This window comes from Papio anubis, chromosome 8, assembly GCF_008728515.1.
Source record: "Papio anubis isolate 15944 chromosome 8, Panubis1.0, whole genome shotgun sequence".
Lineage (NCBI taxonomy): Eukaryota > Metazoa > Chordata > Mammalia > Primates > Cercopithecidae > Papio > Papio anubis.
Genome location: NC_044983.1, coordinates 95372989 through 95386727, shown reverse-complemented (window position 1 = coordinate 95386727; position 13739 = coordinate 95372989). Strand labels below are relative to the sequence as shown.

General features: G+C 36.8%; 1 protein-coding gene across 3 annotated transcripts in view; it reads left to right on the top strand.

Annotated features, from left to right (window-relative positions):
• Nucleotides 1–13739, top strand: part of RGS22 (regulator of G protein signaling 22) — a 157389-nt gene that overhangs the window by 119521 nt on the left and 24129 nt on the right. For all 3 annotated transcript variants that reach the window (XM_017962189.2, XM_017962190.2, XM_003903022.3), the window contains 3 exons: nt 1226–1384; nt 4096–4164; nt 12833–12994. In XM_017962189.2, the coding sequence (XP_017817678.1) occupies nt 1226–1384; nt 4096–4164; nt 12833–12994 (390 nt within the window). The remainder of the gene's footprint in view (nt 1–1225; nt 1385–4095; nt 4165–12832; nt 12995–13739) is intronic.

Genomic DNA, 13739 nt, shown 5'->3' with positions numbered 1-13739 from the left:
AATCCTCCATAGTACACACAACATGCTGAGAATCCAAGTCAGTGAAAGTCACCCATTGCTATCATAGCAAATGGATGTGTTTACTACAGAGGAGTTTTCCCAATGATCCTTCTTTGTCTTTGTCATTACTTTTAAAATGTATTTTGTACTTAAGGATGTCTGCATCACATTGTTTTACAAAGATCGTGCTAGTCCAGATTTCAGTTGTGCAGCCAATTTGCTCTTTAATTAGCAAGGTAGTCTTTTTTTTCCTTTTCTTTTTTGTTTTTATGCAGAAACAATATTAGTGTTGATATTATTTAGTTGATATTATTGAAGGAGGACTAAGAAGAGGATTTCCTTTTTGTTTTTATATAAAACAATAGTATTAGTAGGGTATTATATTAATATTATTGCTCAAAGGAGAACTAAGAAGAGGGCAGTTGTTCCACTGAGCCATCCAGAAATTTTGAGTGGTATGTACACAGAAACAGGGAGAAACCAGAATGAGTTATGGCAGGAAAAAGCCATTAGTAGCTTGTTGAAGCCAATAGTTAAGCAGTAGGAAAATTTAGATCACAAAGAAATTGTGTTTTACAAATGGTACTTATTGTCTATAAAACATGACCTTTTTCTTCTTCCTGTTGCCTCTGTTTTCTGCTTAGAGGTTGCTGGAAAAGCCCTACATTGCTATCACTACAGCTGCACTGTTCTAGGTGCATAGTGCACTACAGCTGCCATCATCCTATCTCCACCCCAATATTTGTTGGTAATATACATATTTATAATATCTGAGTCAAGATTGTCTTTTAACTAACACATTTTCCTTATCCACAGAAGAAAATTCTTAAATGGATCAATTTGACTAGAATCACAGATTCATAGGATATTAGAAAACTAATAGACTAATGTCCTCATTTTTCAGTTGGAGATACTGAGTCCATGGAGAGAAAAAAATGCCATTGCTGTGGTCACACAGGATAAAAATCTCACTTCTGTGTTCTTTTTGATATATCATAAGTAAGCACAAATCATACATCTAAAACAACCACCACATACACCACAATTGTCTGTCTGATTTTAGGGGAATTACTGCTCAGTATAGCCAGGAGATGTTATACCGAAAATGAAAATTGGCACTCCTCAGGATGCAGCAAATGGTTTTGTAGTGAATGAATGAATTAATGATTATTAGTGTTTCTTTTAAAAAGCACAATAGTTTCTGTTTCCATTTTAATTTTCTTAGGTAATGCATTTAAGTGGTGGCTGGGGGAAGATTCTTCATGAGCAGCTTGATGCACCTGTTCTAGTTGAAATCCAGAAGCATGTCCAAAATAGGCTAGAAAATGTATGGCTGCCATTGTTTCTTGCAAGTGAACAGTTTGCAGCACGTCAAAAGATAAAGGTATATAAATTAGTATAATCTTTTGAAAGCAGTTGTCAGTACCTCTCAAAACTTCAAATGTGCATACCTAGTGACCCAGCCATTGTATTTTTTTTTTTTTTAAGGAATGGGTTCTCTCTGTCACCCAGTCTGAAGTGCAGCAGTGTGATCCTAGCTCACTGCAGCCTTGAACTCCTGTGCTCAAGCAATACTCCCACCTCAGTCTTCCAAGTAGCTGAGACTACAGGCATGCATTACCATGCCTAGCTAATTAAAAAACATTTTTTTTTTTTTGGAAGAGATGGAGTCTTTCTATGTGCCAGGCTGGTCTCAAACTCCTAGGCTCGAGCAGTCCTCCTGCCTTGGCCTCCCAAAGTGCTGGGATTACAGGTGTGAGATGCTATGCCAGGCCTTAGTCATTGTACTTCTGTTGAGAGTGGTTTGAAGTATGGAGTCAGCCACGTGTGGTGGCATGCACCTGTAGTCCCAGCTACTTGGAAGACTGAAGCAGGAGGATTGCTTGAGTCTAGGAGATCAAGGCTACAGTGAGCTATGATCACATCAGTGCACTCTAGCCTGGGTGACAGAATGAAACCCTGTCTCTAAAATAATAATAATAATAATAATAATAATAAATTTTTAAAAAGAAGCATGGAGTCAAACTTCCCAAGTTTTTGGTTTTTTGTTTGAGAGCCGGGGGTCACCCTGTTGTCTCAGTGTCCAAACTAGAGTGCAGTGGCTATTCACAGGCACAATCGTGGTGTACTACAGCTTTGAACCACTGGGGCTCAATCAGTCTTCCTGCCTCAGCCTCTGAATTGCTGGGACTGTAGGCAAGTGCCACAGTGCCCAGCTCTGACTGCCAAGTTTTAATCTCAACACTGCCACATATTAGTTGTACCACCTTTAACTTTCATAAATTGTTTCCTTATTTGAAAAATCGAGTTGGTCATAGTAATTACTTAGTAAGGTTGTTCTGAAAAATGAAGTGAAATTAACATGTGCTTAGTGTCTGTCTTAGAATGGTGCCTGGCACATGGCAAACACTCAACTCTTATCTATTAATATAGTTGTTATTTTTAATATTATTAAGTCCTCACACAAATGGACAAGGTTATACAAGGATATTCATTGCAATATCAAATGGGGGAAGAATTAGATGAGTTATGATAATTCTGTACTATGGAAAAATATGCAGATTTCCTTACAAAATGAAATATGAGATTTCCACATGTACTATATGAAAGATGTCATTTATTGAACAAAACAAAGAGGATGCAGAACAATATATAGAAGATAATCCCATTACATTTACTTACATCTCTGTCTATGCATATCTATCCATCCATCCATCCATCTGTTTATGCTTATGATAGAAAAATATCTATGCCTCCTGGGAATGGGTTTGGGGAGTGCAGATTTTTACTTTTTATTTTGTAAAGCGGGTTTGTCTTTGCTTTGTCTTATTTTTATTTTATGAGAAGTATTTCTTTGATAATTTAAAATGTCATTAGCATACCTTGTTTTTAGGTTTCAGGCAAACCTGATCTTTATAAAAATAACACAGAGGTCAGAAAACACGTAATTTTGGACTTTAGTATGCAAAGCCACGTGCCATTAATACTAATCAGGAAGAACCTGAAAAGCTTCCTTCTATATTCAGTTTCTCAAACACTTTGTGGCCTACTTATTTGGAAATACCCTTAGTCATTTGAGCTGAGCAACTTACGGAAAACACAGTACAGTTGGGAAGACAGAACTTATAGTATGAAGAGGAAGGATTGACTTCAGGCAAAATGTTTCTGGAAATAAGCTTTGGGAAAACTCAAATCTCCTCATTCTCTTTCTTCAGGTTAACTCCAATTCTCTATCCAAAACCAAGTAAAAGGACATCTGGCTTGCTAATATTATTTACCGCATTTCCTCATTATGTTTATCGCTGTAATTTTATTGTAATGCATAGTAATTTCTTGACTTAGCATTCTTTGGGTGGCCAGAAAAATAAACTGATTTTGGCAACCTTGAACCGAAGACAAAAAGGAGGGGTGACGATTTATTCTAAAATGGTGCTGGGACATCTCACACACTTAAGAGTTGACGCCCAAGCTTTAGAAAAGATGTAGGCCAGAACAGCCATGGGAACCCAGCAATAATTCTCAGATCTTTCCACCTGGCTCTGTCTATCAAAAAGACTTAGCCCCAGTGATTCTAGTCCTTATCTCTCTAGATCCGCTTCTGGATCTATCTGCTATGGACAGGGAGATAGAGTCAACAGCACAGATTTGTTATGAGTGGTTTCCAAGAAAGGGGAAATAATATGAATAGACAATAACCCCAAGAAATATCTACTATATTTCTGTGTCGAGTAACTTTTAGTACTCTTTTAAAATTAGTTGTGAAAGTATATGGCTAGAAAATAGCTAAAAAGTCTGAGAAGTTATAACTGTCTTTCCAGCTTCAGTTCCCATGTGAGCTCAAGTGAAACTATCATCATTTGGGGCAATAACAATCGGCTGTTATTATCTCTGTTTTACAGATGAGAATACAGTGCTCAGAAAAATTTGGTATCTGACCACAGGGCTTCCATTTTTAAGTTTTATCCTCTTTCTCCTAAACTTCACTATCTCTTATCCAAGTTAACCTTTATCTCATTTTTTAAGCTACTTAATTAGTAAATTATTTCAAACCTTTAGTCTGAATAACTGGGATAAAATAATTGGTTTTGCTTTCAGGTACAGATGGAAGACATAGCAGAAGAGCTCTTACTACAGAAGCCTGAAAAGAAAATCGGGGTCTGGAAGGCAAGTAATGTTTCTTATATTTTTCCTCTTGTAAGTTTTGCTCTGTCAAAGTATTGTTTTTCTTTCCCCTTCTTGTTCAAAAATTCTCACTGAAGACACACTGTTTCCTAAACTGACAACTGAGCACTGATACTGTTTTTAATAGGTGAATGGAATTTGGAGGAAAATGTGACTCTATCAGAACTCTGTTCTTTTTTTTAATATATACTTTAAGTTCTAGGGTACATGTGCACAATGTGCAGGTTTGTTGTACCATGTTGGTTTGCTGCACCCATCAACTCATCATTTACATTAGTTATTTCTCCTAATGCTACTCCTCCCCCAGCCTCCCACTCCCCAACAGGCCCCAGTGTATGATGTTCCCCTCTCTGTGTCAAAGTGATTGCATTGTTCAGTTCCTACCTATGAGTGAGAACATGCAGTGTTTGGTTTTCTGTCCTTGTGATAGTTTGTTGAGAATGATGGTTTCCAGCTTCATTTGTGTCCCTGCAAAGGACATGAACTTATCCTTTTTTAATGGCTGCATAGTATTCCATGGTGTATATGTGCCACATTTTCTTAATCCAGTCTATCATTGATGAACATTTGGGTTGGTTCCAAGTCTTTGCTATTGTGCAGGGTGCCACAATAAACATACATGTGCATGTGTCTTTATAGCAGCATGATTTATAATCCTTTGGGTATATACCCAGTAATGGGATGGCTGGGTGAAATGGTATTTCTAGTTCTAGATCCTTGAGGAATCACCACACTGTCTTCCACAGTGGTCTGGCCAATTTACACTCTCACCAACAGTGTAAAAGTGTTCCTGTTTCTCCACATCCTCTCCAGCATCTGTTGTTTCCTGACTTTGTAATGATTGCCGTTCTAACTGGTGTGAGATAGTATCTCATTATGGTTTTGATTTGCATTTCTCTGATGATCAGTGATGATGAGCATTTTTTTCATGTGTCTGTCGCCTGCATAAATGCCTTCTTTTGAAAAGTGTCTATTCATATCCTTTGCCCACTTTTTGATTTTTTTTTTTTTCTCGTAAATTTGTTTGAGCTCTTCGTAGATTCTGGATATTAGCCCTTTGTCAGATGGGCAGATTGCAAAAATTTTCTCCCATTCTGTAGGTTACCTATTCACTCTGATGGTAGTTTCTTTTGCTATGCAGAAGCTCTTTAGTTTAATTAGATCCCATTTGTCTATTTTGACTTTCATTACCATTGCTTTTGGTGTTTTAGTCATCAAGTCCTTGCCCATGCCTATGTCCTGAATGGTATTGCATATGTTTTCTTCTAGCATTTATATGGTTTTAGATCTAACATTTAAGTCTTGAATCCATCTTGAATTAATTTTTGTATAAGGTATAAGGAAGGGATTCAGTTTCAGCTTTTTACTTATGGCTAGCCAGTTTTCCCAGCACCATTTATTAAATAGGGAATCCTTTCCTCATTTCTTGTTTTTGTCAGGTTTGTCAAAGATCAGATGATTGTAGATGTGTGGTGTTATTTCTGAGGCCTCTGTTCTGTTCCATTGGTCTATATATCTTTTTTGGTACCAGTACCATGCTGTTTTGGTTACTGTAGCCTTGTAGTATAGTTTGAAGTCAGGTAGTGTGATGCCTCCAACTTTGTTCTTTTGGCTTAGGATTGTCTTGGCAAAGTGGGCTCTTTTTTGGTTCCATATGAAGTTTAAAGTAGTTTTTTTCTAATTCTGTGAAGAAAGTCATTGGTAGCTTGATGGGGATGGCATTGAATCTACAGATTACTTTGCGCAGTATGGCCATTTTCACGATATTGATTCTTCCTATCCATGAGCATGGAATGTTCTTCCATTTGTTTGTGTCCTCTTTTATTTCGTTTAGCAGTGGTTTCTAGTTCTGCTTTAAGAGGTCCTTCAGATCTCTTGTAAGTTGGATTCCTAGGTATTTTATTCTCTGTGTAGCGATTGTGAATGGAAATTCACTCATGATTTGGTACTCTGTTTGTCTGTTAATATTGTATAGGAATACTTGTGATTTTTGCACATTGATTTTGTATCCTTAGACTTTGCTGAAGTTGCTTATCAGCTTAAGGAGATTTTGGGCTGAGACGAAGGGGTTTTCTAAATACACAATCAAATGTGCCGGTTTTCAAAGGGAATGCTTCCAGTTTTTGCCCATTCAGTATGATATTAGCTGTGGGTTTGTCATAAATAGCTCTTATTATTTTGAGATACATTACATCAATACCTAGTTTACTAAGAGTTTTTAGCATGAAAGGCTGTTGGATTTTGTTGAAGGCCTTTTCTGCATCTATTGAGATAATCATCTGTTTTTTGTCATTGGTTCTGTTTATGTGATAGATTATGTTTATTGATTTGCATATGTTGAACCAGTCTTGCATCCCATGTATGAAGCAGACTTGTTCGTGGTGGATAAGTTTTGATGTGCTACTGAATTTGATTTGCCAGTAATTTATTGAGGATTTTCGCATTGATGTTCATCAGGGATATTGGTCTAAAATTCTCTTTTTTTGTTGTGTTTCTGCCAGGCTTTGGTATCAGGATGATGTTGGCCTCATAAAATGGGTTAGGGAGGATTCCCTCTTTTTCTGTTGATTGCAATAGTTTCAGAAGGAATGGTACAACTCCTCTTTGTACCTCTGGTAGAATTCGGCTGTGAATCCGTCTGGTCCTGGACTTTTTTTGGTTGGTAAGCTATTAATTATTGCCTCAATTTCAGAGCCTGTTATTGGTCTGTTCAGGGATTTAACTTCTTCCTGGTTTAGTCTTGAGAGAGTGTATGTGTCCAGGAATTTATCCATTTCTTCTAGATTTCCTAGTTCATTTGCATAGAGGTGTTTATAGTATTCTCTCGTGGTGGTTTGTATTTCTGTGGGATCGGTGGTGATATCCCCTTTATCATTTTTATTGCATCTGTTTGATTCTTCTCTCTTTTCTTTATTAGTCTGGTTAGCAGTCTATCAATTTTGTTGATCTTTTCAAAAAACTAGCTCCTGGATTCATTGATTTTTTTGAAGGGTTTTTTGTGTCTCTATCTCTTTCAGTTCTGCTCTGATCTTAGTTGTTTCTTGCCTTCTGCTAGCTTGTGAATTTGTTTGCTCTTGCTTCTCTAGTTCTTTTAATTGTGATGTTAGGTGTCAGTTTTAGATCTTTCCTGGTTTCTCTTGTGGGCATTTAGTACTATAAATTTCCCTCTACATACTGCTTTAAATGTGTCCCAGAGATTCTGGTACATTGTGTCTTTATTCTCATTGGTTTGAAAGAACATCTTTATTTCTGCCTTCATTTCATTATTTACCCAGTAGTCATTCAGGAGCAAGTTGTTCAGTTTCCATGTAGTTGTGTGGTTTTGAGTGAGTTTCTTAATCCTGAGTTCTAGTTTGATTGCATTGTGGTCTGAGAGACAGTTTGTTGTGATTTCTATTCTTCTACATTTGTTGAGGAGTGCTTTACTTCCAATTAGGTGGTTAGTTTTAGAATAAGTGTGATGTGGTGCTGAGAATAATGTATATTCTGTTGATTTGGGGTGAAGAGTTCTGTAGATGTCTATTAGGTCTGCTTGTTGCAGAGCTGAGTTCCGGTCCTGGATATCCTTGCTAACCTTCTGTCTCATTGATCTCTCTAATATTGATAGTGGGGTGTTCAAGTCTCCCATTATTATTGTGTGGGCGTCTAAGTCTCTTTGTAGGTCTCTAAGGACTTACTTTATGAATCTGGGTGCTCCTGTGTTGGGTGCATGTATATTTAGGATAGTTAGCTCTTCTTGTTGAATTGATCCCTTTACCATTATGTAATGGCCTTGTCTCTTTTGATCTTTGTTGGTTTAAAGTCTGTTTTATCAGAGACTAGGATTGCAACCCCTACTTTTTTTGCTTTCCATTTGCTTGATAGATCTTCCTCCATTTCTTTATTTTGAGCCTTTGTGCATCTTTGCACATGAGATGGGTCTCCTGAATACAGCACACTGATGGATCTTGACTCTTTATCCAATTTGCCAGTTTGTGTCTTTTAATTGGGGCATTTAGCCCATTTACATTTAAGGTTAATATTGTTATGTGTGAATTTGATCCTGTCATTATGAGGTTCACTGGTTATTTTGCCCATTAATTGATGCAGTTTCTTCATAGCATCAGTGGTCTTTACTATTTGGCATGTTTTCATGGTGGCTAGTACCGGTTGTTTCTTTCCATGTTTAGTGCTTCCTTCAGGGTCTCTTGTAAGGCAGGCCTGGTGGTGACAAAATCTCTCAGCATTTGCTTGTCTGTAAAGGATTTTATTTCTCCTTGACTTATGAAGCTTAGTTTGGCTGGATATGAAATTCTGGGTTGAAAATTCTTTTCTTTAAGAATGTTGAATATTGGCCCCTACTCTCTTCTGGCTTGTAGGGTTTCTTCCGAGAGATCCGCTGTTAGTCTGATGGGCTTCCCTTTGTGGGTAACTCGACCTTTTTCTCTGGCTTCCCTTAACACCTTTTTTCCTTTATTTCAATCTTGGCGAATCTGATAATTATGTCTTGGGGTTGCTCTTCTCGAGGAGTATCTTTGTGGTGTTCTCTGTATTTCCTGAATTTGAATGTTGGCCTGCCTTTCTAGGTTGGGGGAGTTCTCCTGGATAATATCCTGAAGATATGTTTTCCAACTTGGTTCCATTCTCCCCATCACTTTCAGGTACACCAGTCAAATGTAGATTTGCTCTTTTCACATAGTCCCATATTTCTTGGAGGCTTTGTTCATTTCTTTTTACTCGTTTTTCTCTAATCTTGTCTTCTCGCTTTATTTCATTAATTTGATCTTCAATCACAGATACCCTTTCTTCCACTTGATTGAATTTGCTCTTGAAGCTTGTGCATGCATCACAAAGTTCTTGTGCCATGATTTTCAGCTCCATCAGGTCATTTAAAGTCTTCTCCACACTGTTTATTCTAGTTGGCCATTCGTCTAATCCTTTTTCAAGGTTTTTACCTTCCTTGTGATGGGTTCCAACATCCTCCTTTAGCTCAGAGAAGTTTGTTATTACTGACCTTCTGAAGCCTACTTCTGTTGGCTTGTCAAAGTCATTCTCCATCCTGGTTTGTTCTGTTGCTGGTGAGGAGCTGTAATCCTTTGGAGGAGAAGAGATGCTCTGATTTTTAGAATTTTCAGCTTTTCCGCTCTGGTTTCTCCCTATCTTTGTGGTTTTATCTACCTTTGGTCTTTGATGATGGTGACCTACAGATGGCGTTTTGGTGTGGATGTCCTTTTTGTTGATGTTAATGCTGCTCCTGTCTGCTTGTTAGTTTTCCTTCTAACAGTCAGGTCCCTCAGCTGCAGGTCTGTTGTAGTTTGTTGGAGTTCCACTCTAGACCCTGTTTGCCTGGGTATCACCAGCAGAGGCTGCAGAAGAGCAAATATTGCAGAACAGAAAATATTGCTGCCTGATCCTTCCTCTGGAAGCTTCGTCCCAGAGGGGCAGCCACCTATATGAGGTGTTTGTTGGCCCCTACCATGTAGACACCTCCCAGTTAGGCTACATGGGGGTCAGGGACCCACTTGAGGAGACACTCTGTCCATTCTCAGAGCTCAAATGCTGTGCTGGGAGAACCAATGCTCTCTTCAAATGTTTAGGTCTGCAGAAGTTGTCTCCTGCCTTTTGTTCAGTTATGCCCTGCCCACAGATGTGGAGTCTAGAGGCAATAGGCCTTGTTGAGCTGTGGTGGGCTTAATTTTCACATCGTAGTACAGCAGCTTTCAACATCTGACCCACGTTTCAGTGACTTGCCCAAGAACCAGATGCATTGTGGAATTCTGATACATCTCTTCAAGAGCCCCCAGGTTGTATGCCAAGAATGTTGCAGGACTTTTCCTTCGTTCAGCTAAAGACTGGGTTCTTGTCTGTCCCTTGGCCAGGAAAATTTAGGCTGGGAGACGGTTTAAAGGGTGAATAAAGCTGGGTTTTATTGGGTGAAAAGGTGGGGGGATGAAAGGGAAACAGGGTTCCTCCACAAGGCCAGAGTCCCCTGTTAGAGGCTTCCCATTGACCCTTGGAATTCAGAACTCTGTTCTTTTTAAAAAACTTATTATTATTATTATTCGGGTCTTGCTGTGTTGCCCAGGCCAGAGTGCAATAGTATGATCATAGCTCATTATCACATCTAACTCCTGGGCTCGAGTGATCCTCCTGTGTTCACCTCCTGAATAAGGAGCTCTATTCTTAAAGAGATCCTTGACCTGCTCAACCTTAGAAGTGTGTGATTGCCTTAAATATGTATTTTTCTGTATTCTGTGTGTCATGGATTTACTGAGACAAGCTGTGCATTCTAACATATGATAGTTTATTATTGAGAGTGAATTACACAAAAAATGAGCAGCATGCAGCAGAATCAGCAGGTTAAATTGTCTTACATTATGACTTTAATTTATCTGCCTGTCTGTCTATCTATCTATCTATCTATCTATCTCTCTATCTATCTATCTATTGATCGACAGAGTCTTGCTCTGTCGCCCAGGTTGGAATGAAGTGGCACAATCTCAGCTCACTGCAACCTCTGCCTCCCAGCTTCAAGCAAGTTTCATGCCTCAGCCTCCCCAGTAGTTGGGATTACAGGCACACATCACTACACCCAGCTTATTTTTTGCATTTCTAATGTAAACGGGGTTTTATCATGTTGCCCAGGCTGGTTTTGAACTCCTGAGCTCAGGCAATCTGCCCATCTTGGCCTCCCAAACTGCTAGGATTACAGGCATGAGCCATCACGCCAGGTACATTATCCCTTCTATTTAGAGCTGCATTTTAATCATAACTGTACACTGCTCTCAGGCATCCTCACAAGGGCACTTTGCCGAGCAGGAGCACACATAAAAAATCAAATCAAATTGAAATAGAAATAAAAATATTAAAAGCAAAAAGATAGAATTTTAGCTTTAAAAGAATTAAGATAACTATCATTTTGATGACTTAAAACCACTACAATATAATACCTGGCTAGAAATGGCCTATTTTGCTTTGTAACATGCATAATAAACATAGTCTTCCTTTTGAACTTGCAAGTTTATGTGTACTTATCCTTCTGCAGGTCCTAATAAAATGTCCAACTAGACCTAGGTGACCCTCTGCTAACTAGCAAAAATAGATGTTTATTTGAATATTAGAGGAATGTATGTATCTGTTAGTATGCTCTTTTGTGTATTTTCCTCTTGAAAAGAAATAAACTTTTTTAATGTTTATTTTTTGCTATAATTTTGATTGAAATATTACATGGAATGGAATTATTTTTGTATAATTGTTTATTACATGTATTTTATTATTTTGTTTAAATTACAGGTTTTAGTTAAATTTCTAAGTTTTACTATCTTAAGCAGATCTTAAAATATTATTTGCTGAGTGGATTTTAAATAAACATCCCAGTCTAATACATAGCTGTTCCTATTTGTAGGGCTATAATTTTAATATGGGCCATATGGTGGGGGTCTTAACTTTTTGTCCAGAGAACATGACATGTGTCTCACTAAAATAGTGACATCTATTCACTTCTATTCACTTTATCTGGGCTAATGGCACCACCATTCATCTAGACTGCCTGGAGTTGCTTCACTTTTCAGTTTTCAACTCAGATGTCATCCTCAAGGCCCTTCTCTGTAAAGGTTTTACTCCTCCAGGCAGAATTAGTTACTCCTTCCTTTGTGTTACCATGGCACTTTTAAAAAATGTAACTTTCTAAACACTTAAATTGATAGTCACATATTATTTGTTTCAAGGAATTTATTTTATGTGTTGCTAAATCCATCTGAACTGTTGTCTTTGGAATGATACTTCCTTGCATGGTTGTAAGCTAAAAATCAGCTTTGGGGAACTTAAATATTAAAATCTATTTAGTGAATTTGATAAAATCGATTTCTTATGTTTTCAATCTGAAAGGCTAAATGGGGTTGAATATGTGATTTTAAATGGGCAAAATAAAAAAGTAGATATTTTATATTTCCAAATTGTAAAGATGTATAATAAATGTTGATAAAAATACCTTTAGGTGTTACTAAAATGCCATGGGTGCTTCTGGCTTTTATGTTATGTAAAGTAAACAGTCAGTCAAAGGAATTTTAATAAAATAATTTATTAATAATCATTATTTGTTATTATTTTTAATCATTATTAACATAACAAAAAGATGTCTCATCTAAAAATATAGTATTTTCAGGATAAAATTATAGTGAAGCGCTATAGTAAATTATTTAACTTATAGAATCAATTGATAATTTTTTCTTAAAAAATGAAAATATATTAAATGTTTACTTTTACTTTTTAAAAAGCAAGAGAATTATATATTAATATATAACATGTAATAATAAAATAATGTAATAACATATAATCATTATGATTACTTTGTTCTGTTTAAGCACAGAACTCATACAATGTACTAAAAAGTAGTTTTTCACCATAATCTCAAGCTGTAATAACTGTTAACATTTTTAAACAATGTAGTCATATGGTCTAAATCATCTAGTCATTTCTTTTTCACTCTACCTCCTAAAAATGAAGCCATAAAAATATAAAGGAGACAAAAGAGAAAGGAACAGGGGAAAATGTTGCGAAATTCTATTGTAGCCATGCTACACATTTCGACAGGCAAAATTACAGGAGATAGAAGTTGGTAATTGTTAGCCTAATTAATGAGCCAATTTCCTGTATTCTCTGTTTTGGACAGCCTGTGGAGAGTAAGTGGATCTCTTCATCTTGTGAAATCATTGCTTTTCGCAAAGCATTATTGAATCCAGTTACTTCAAGACAATTTCAACGTTTTGTGGCTCTAAAAGGAGATTTATTGGAAAATGGTTTACTCTTTTGGCAAGAAGTACAAAAATATAAGGTATTGTATTGGGAGCTGGAGAAAACCACCTGTTTTGAGGAGGAAATGCATTAAAATGTCAGATTTTCAACTAACTTTATGCACAAGATTTGTATAAGATATCCCAATTTTGCCATTTTCTTCCTACCAGTATATAAATATTGAGATGTTTATTGTCCAATCTCTAGATACATTTATTATTATACAGTGAAGAATAAGAGTGAGCCCTGGAATGATAATACAGGTTAGGCATTCCAAGTCTGAAAATCTGAAACCTGAAATGCTCCAAAATCTGAAACTTTTTGAGTGCCAACATGATACTTAAAGTAAATACTCCTTGGAGTATTTCAGATTTTTTATTTTTAGATTTGGAATGCTCAACCAGTAGGTATAATACAAATATTCCAAAACCAAAAATGAATCCAAAATCTAAAACACTTCTGGTCCCAAACATTTTAAGTAAAGGATGCTCAACCTGTATTAGGTTTTTTTCAGATATTAACGTACATATGATTTAATGAGAACCTTCCTGAAGAGAGTTTTAACTATATTTCTACACATCAATCATCTCTAAATGTACTGTACATATTTTTTCCTAACAGTATCTATATTTGGTGTATCCATACAACTGAGATCTCTTTGTAAGAATCCCTCCCAGGCATATTTACAGTAATAGTAATCAAAGACACTGGATTATGGATAAATAAACCAATAGAGAAGAGAAAGGAATTAGAAAGAATTAGAGATGAAAAAGAACAGCCAAATT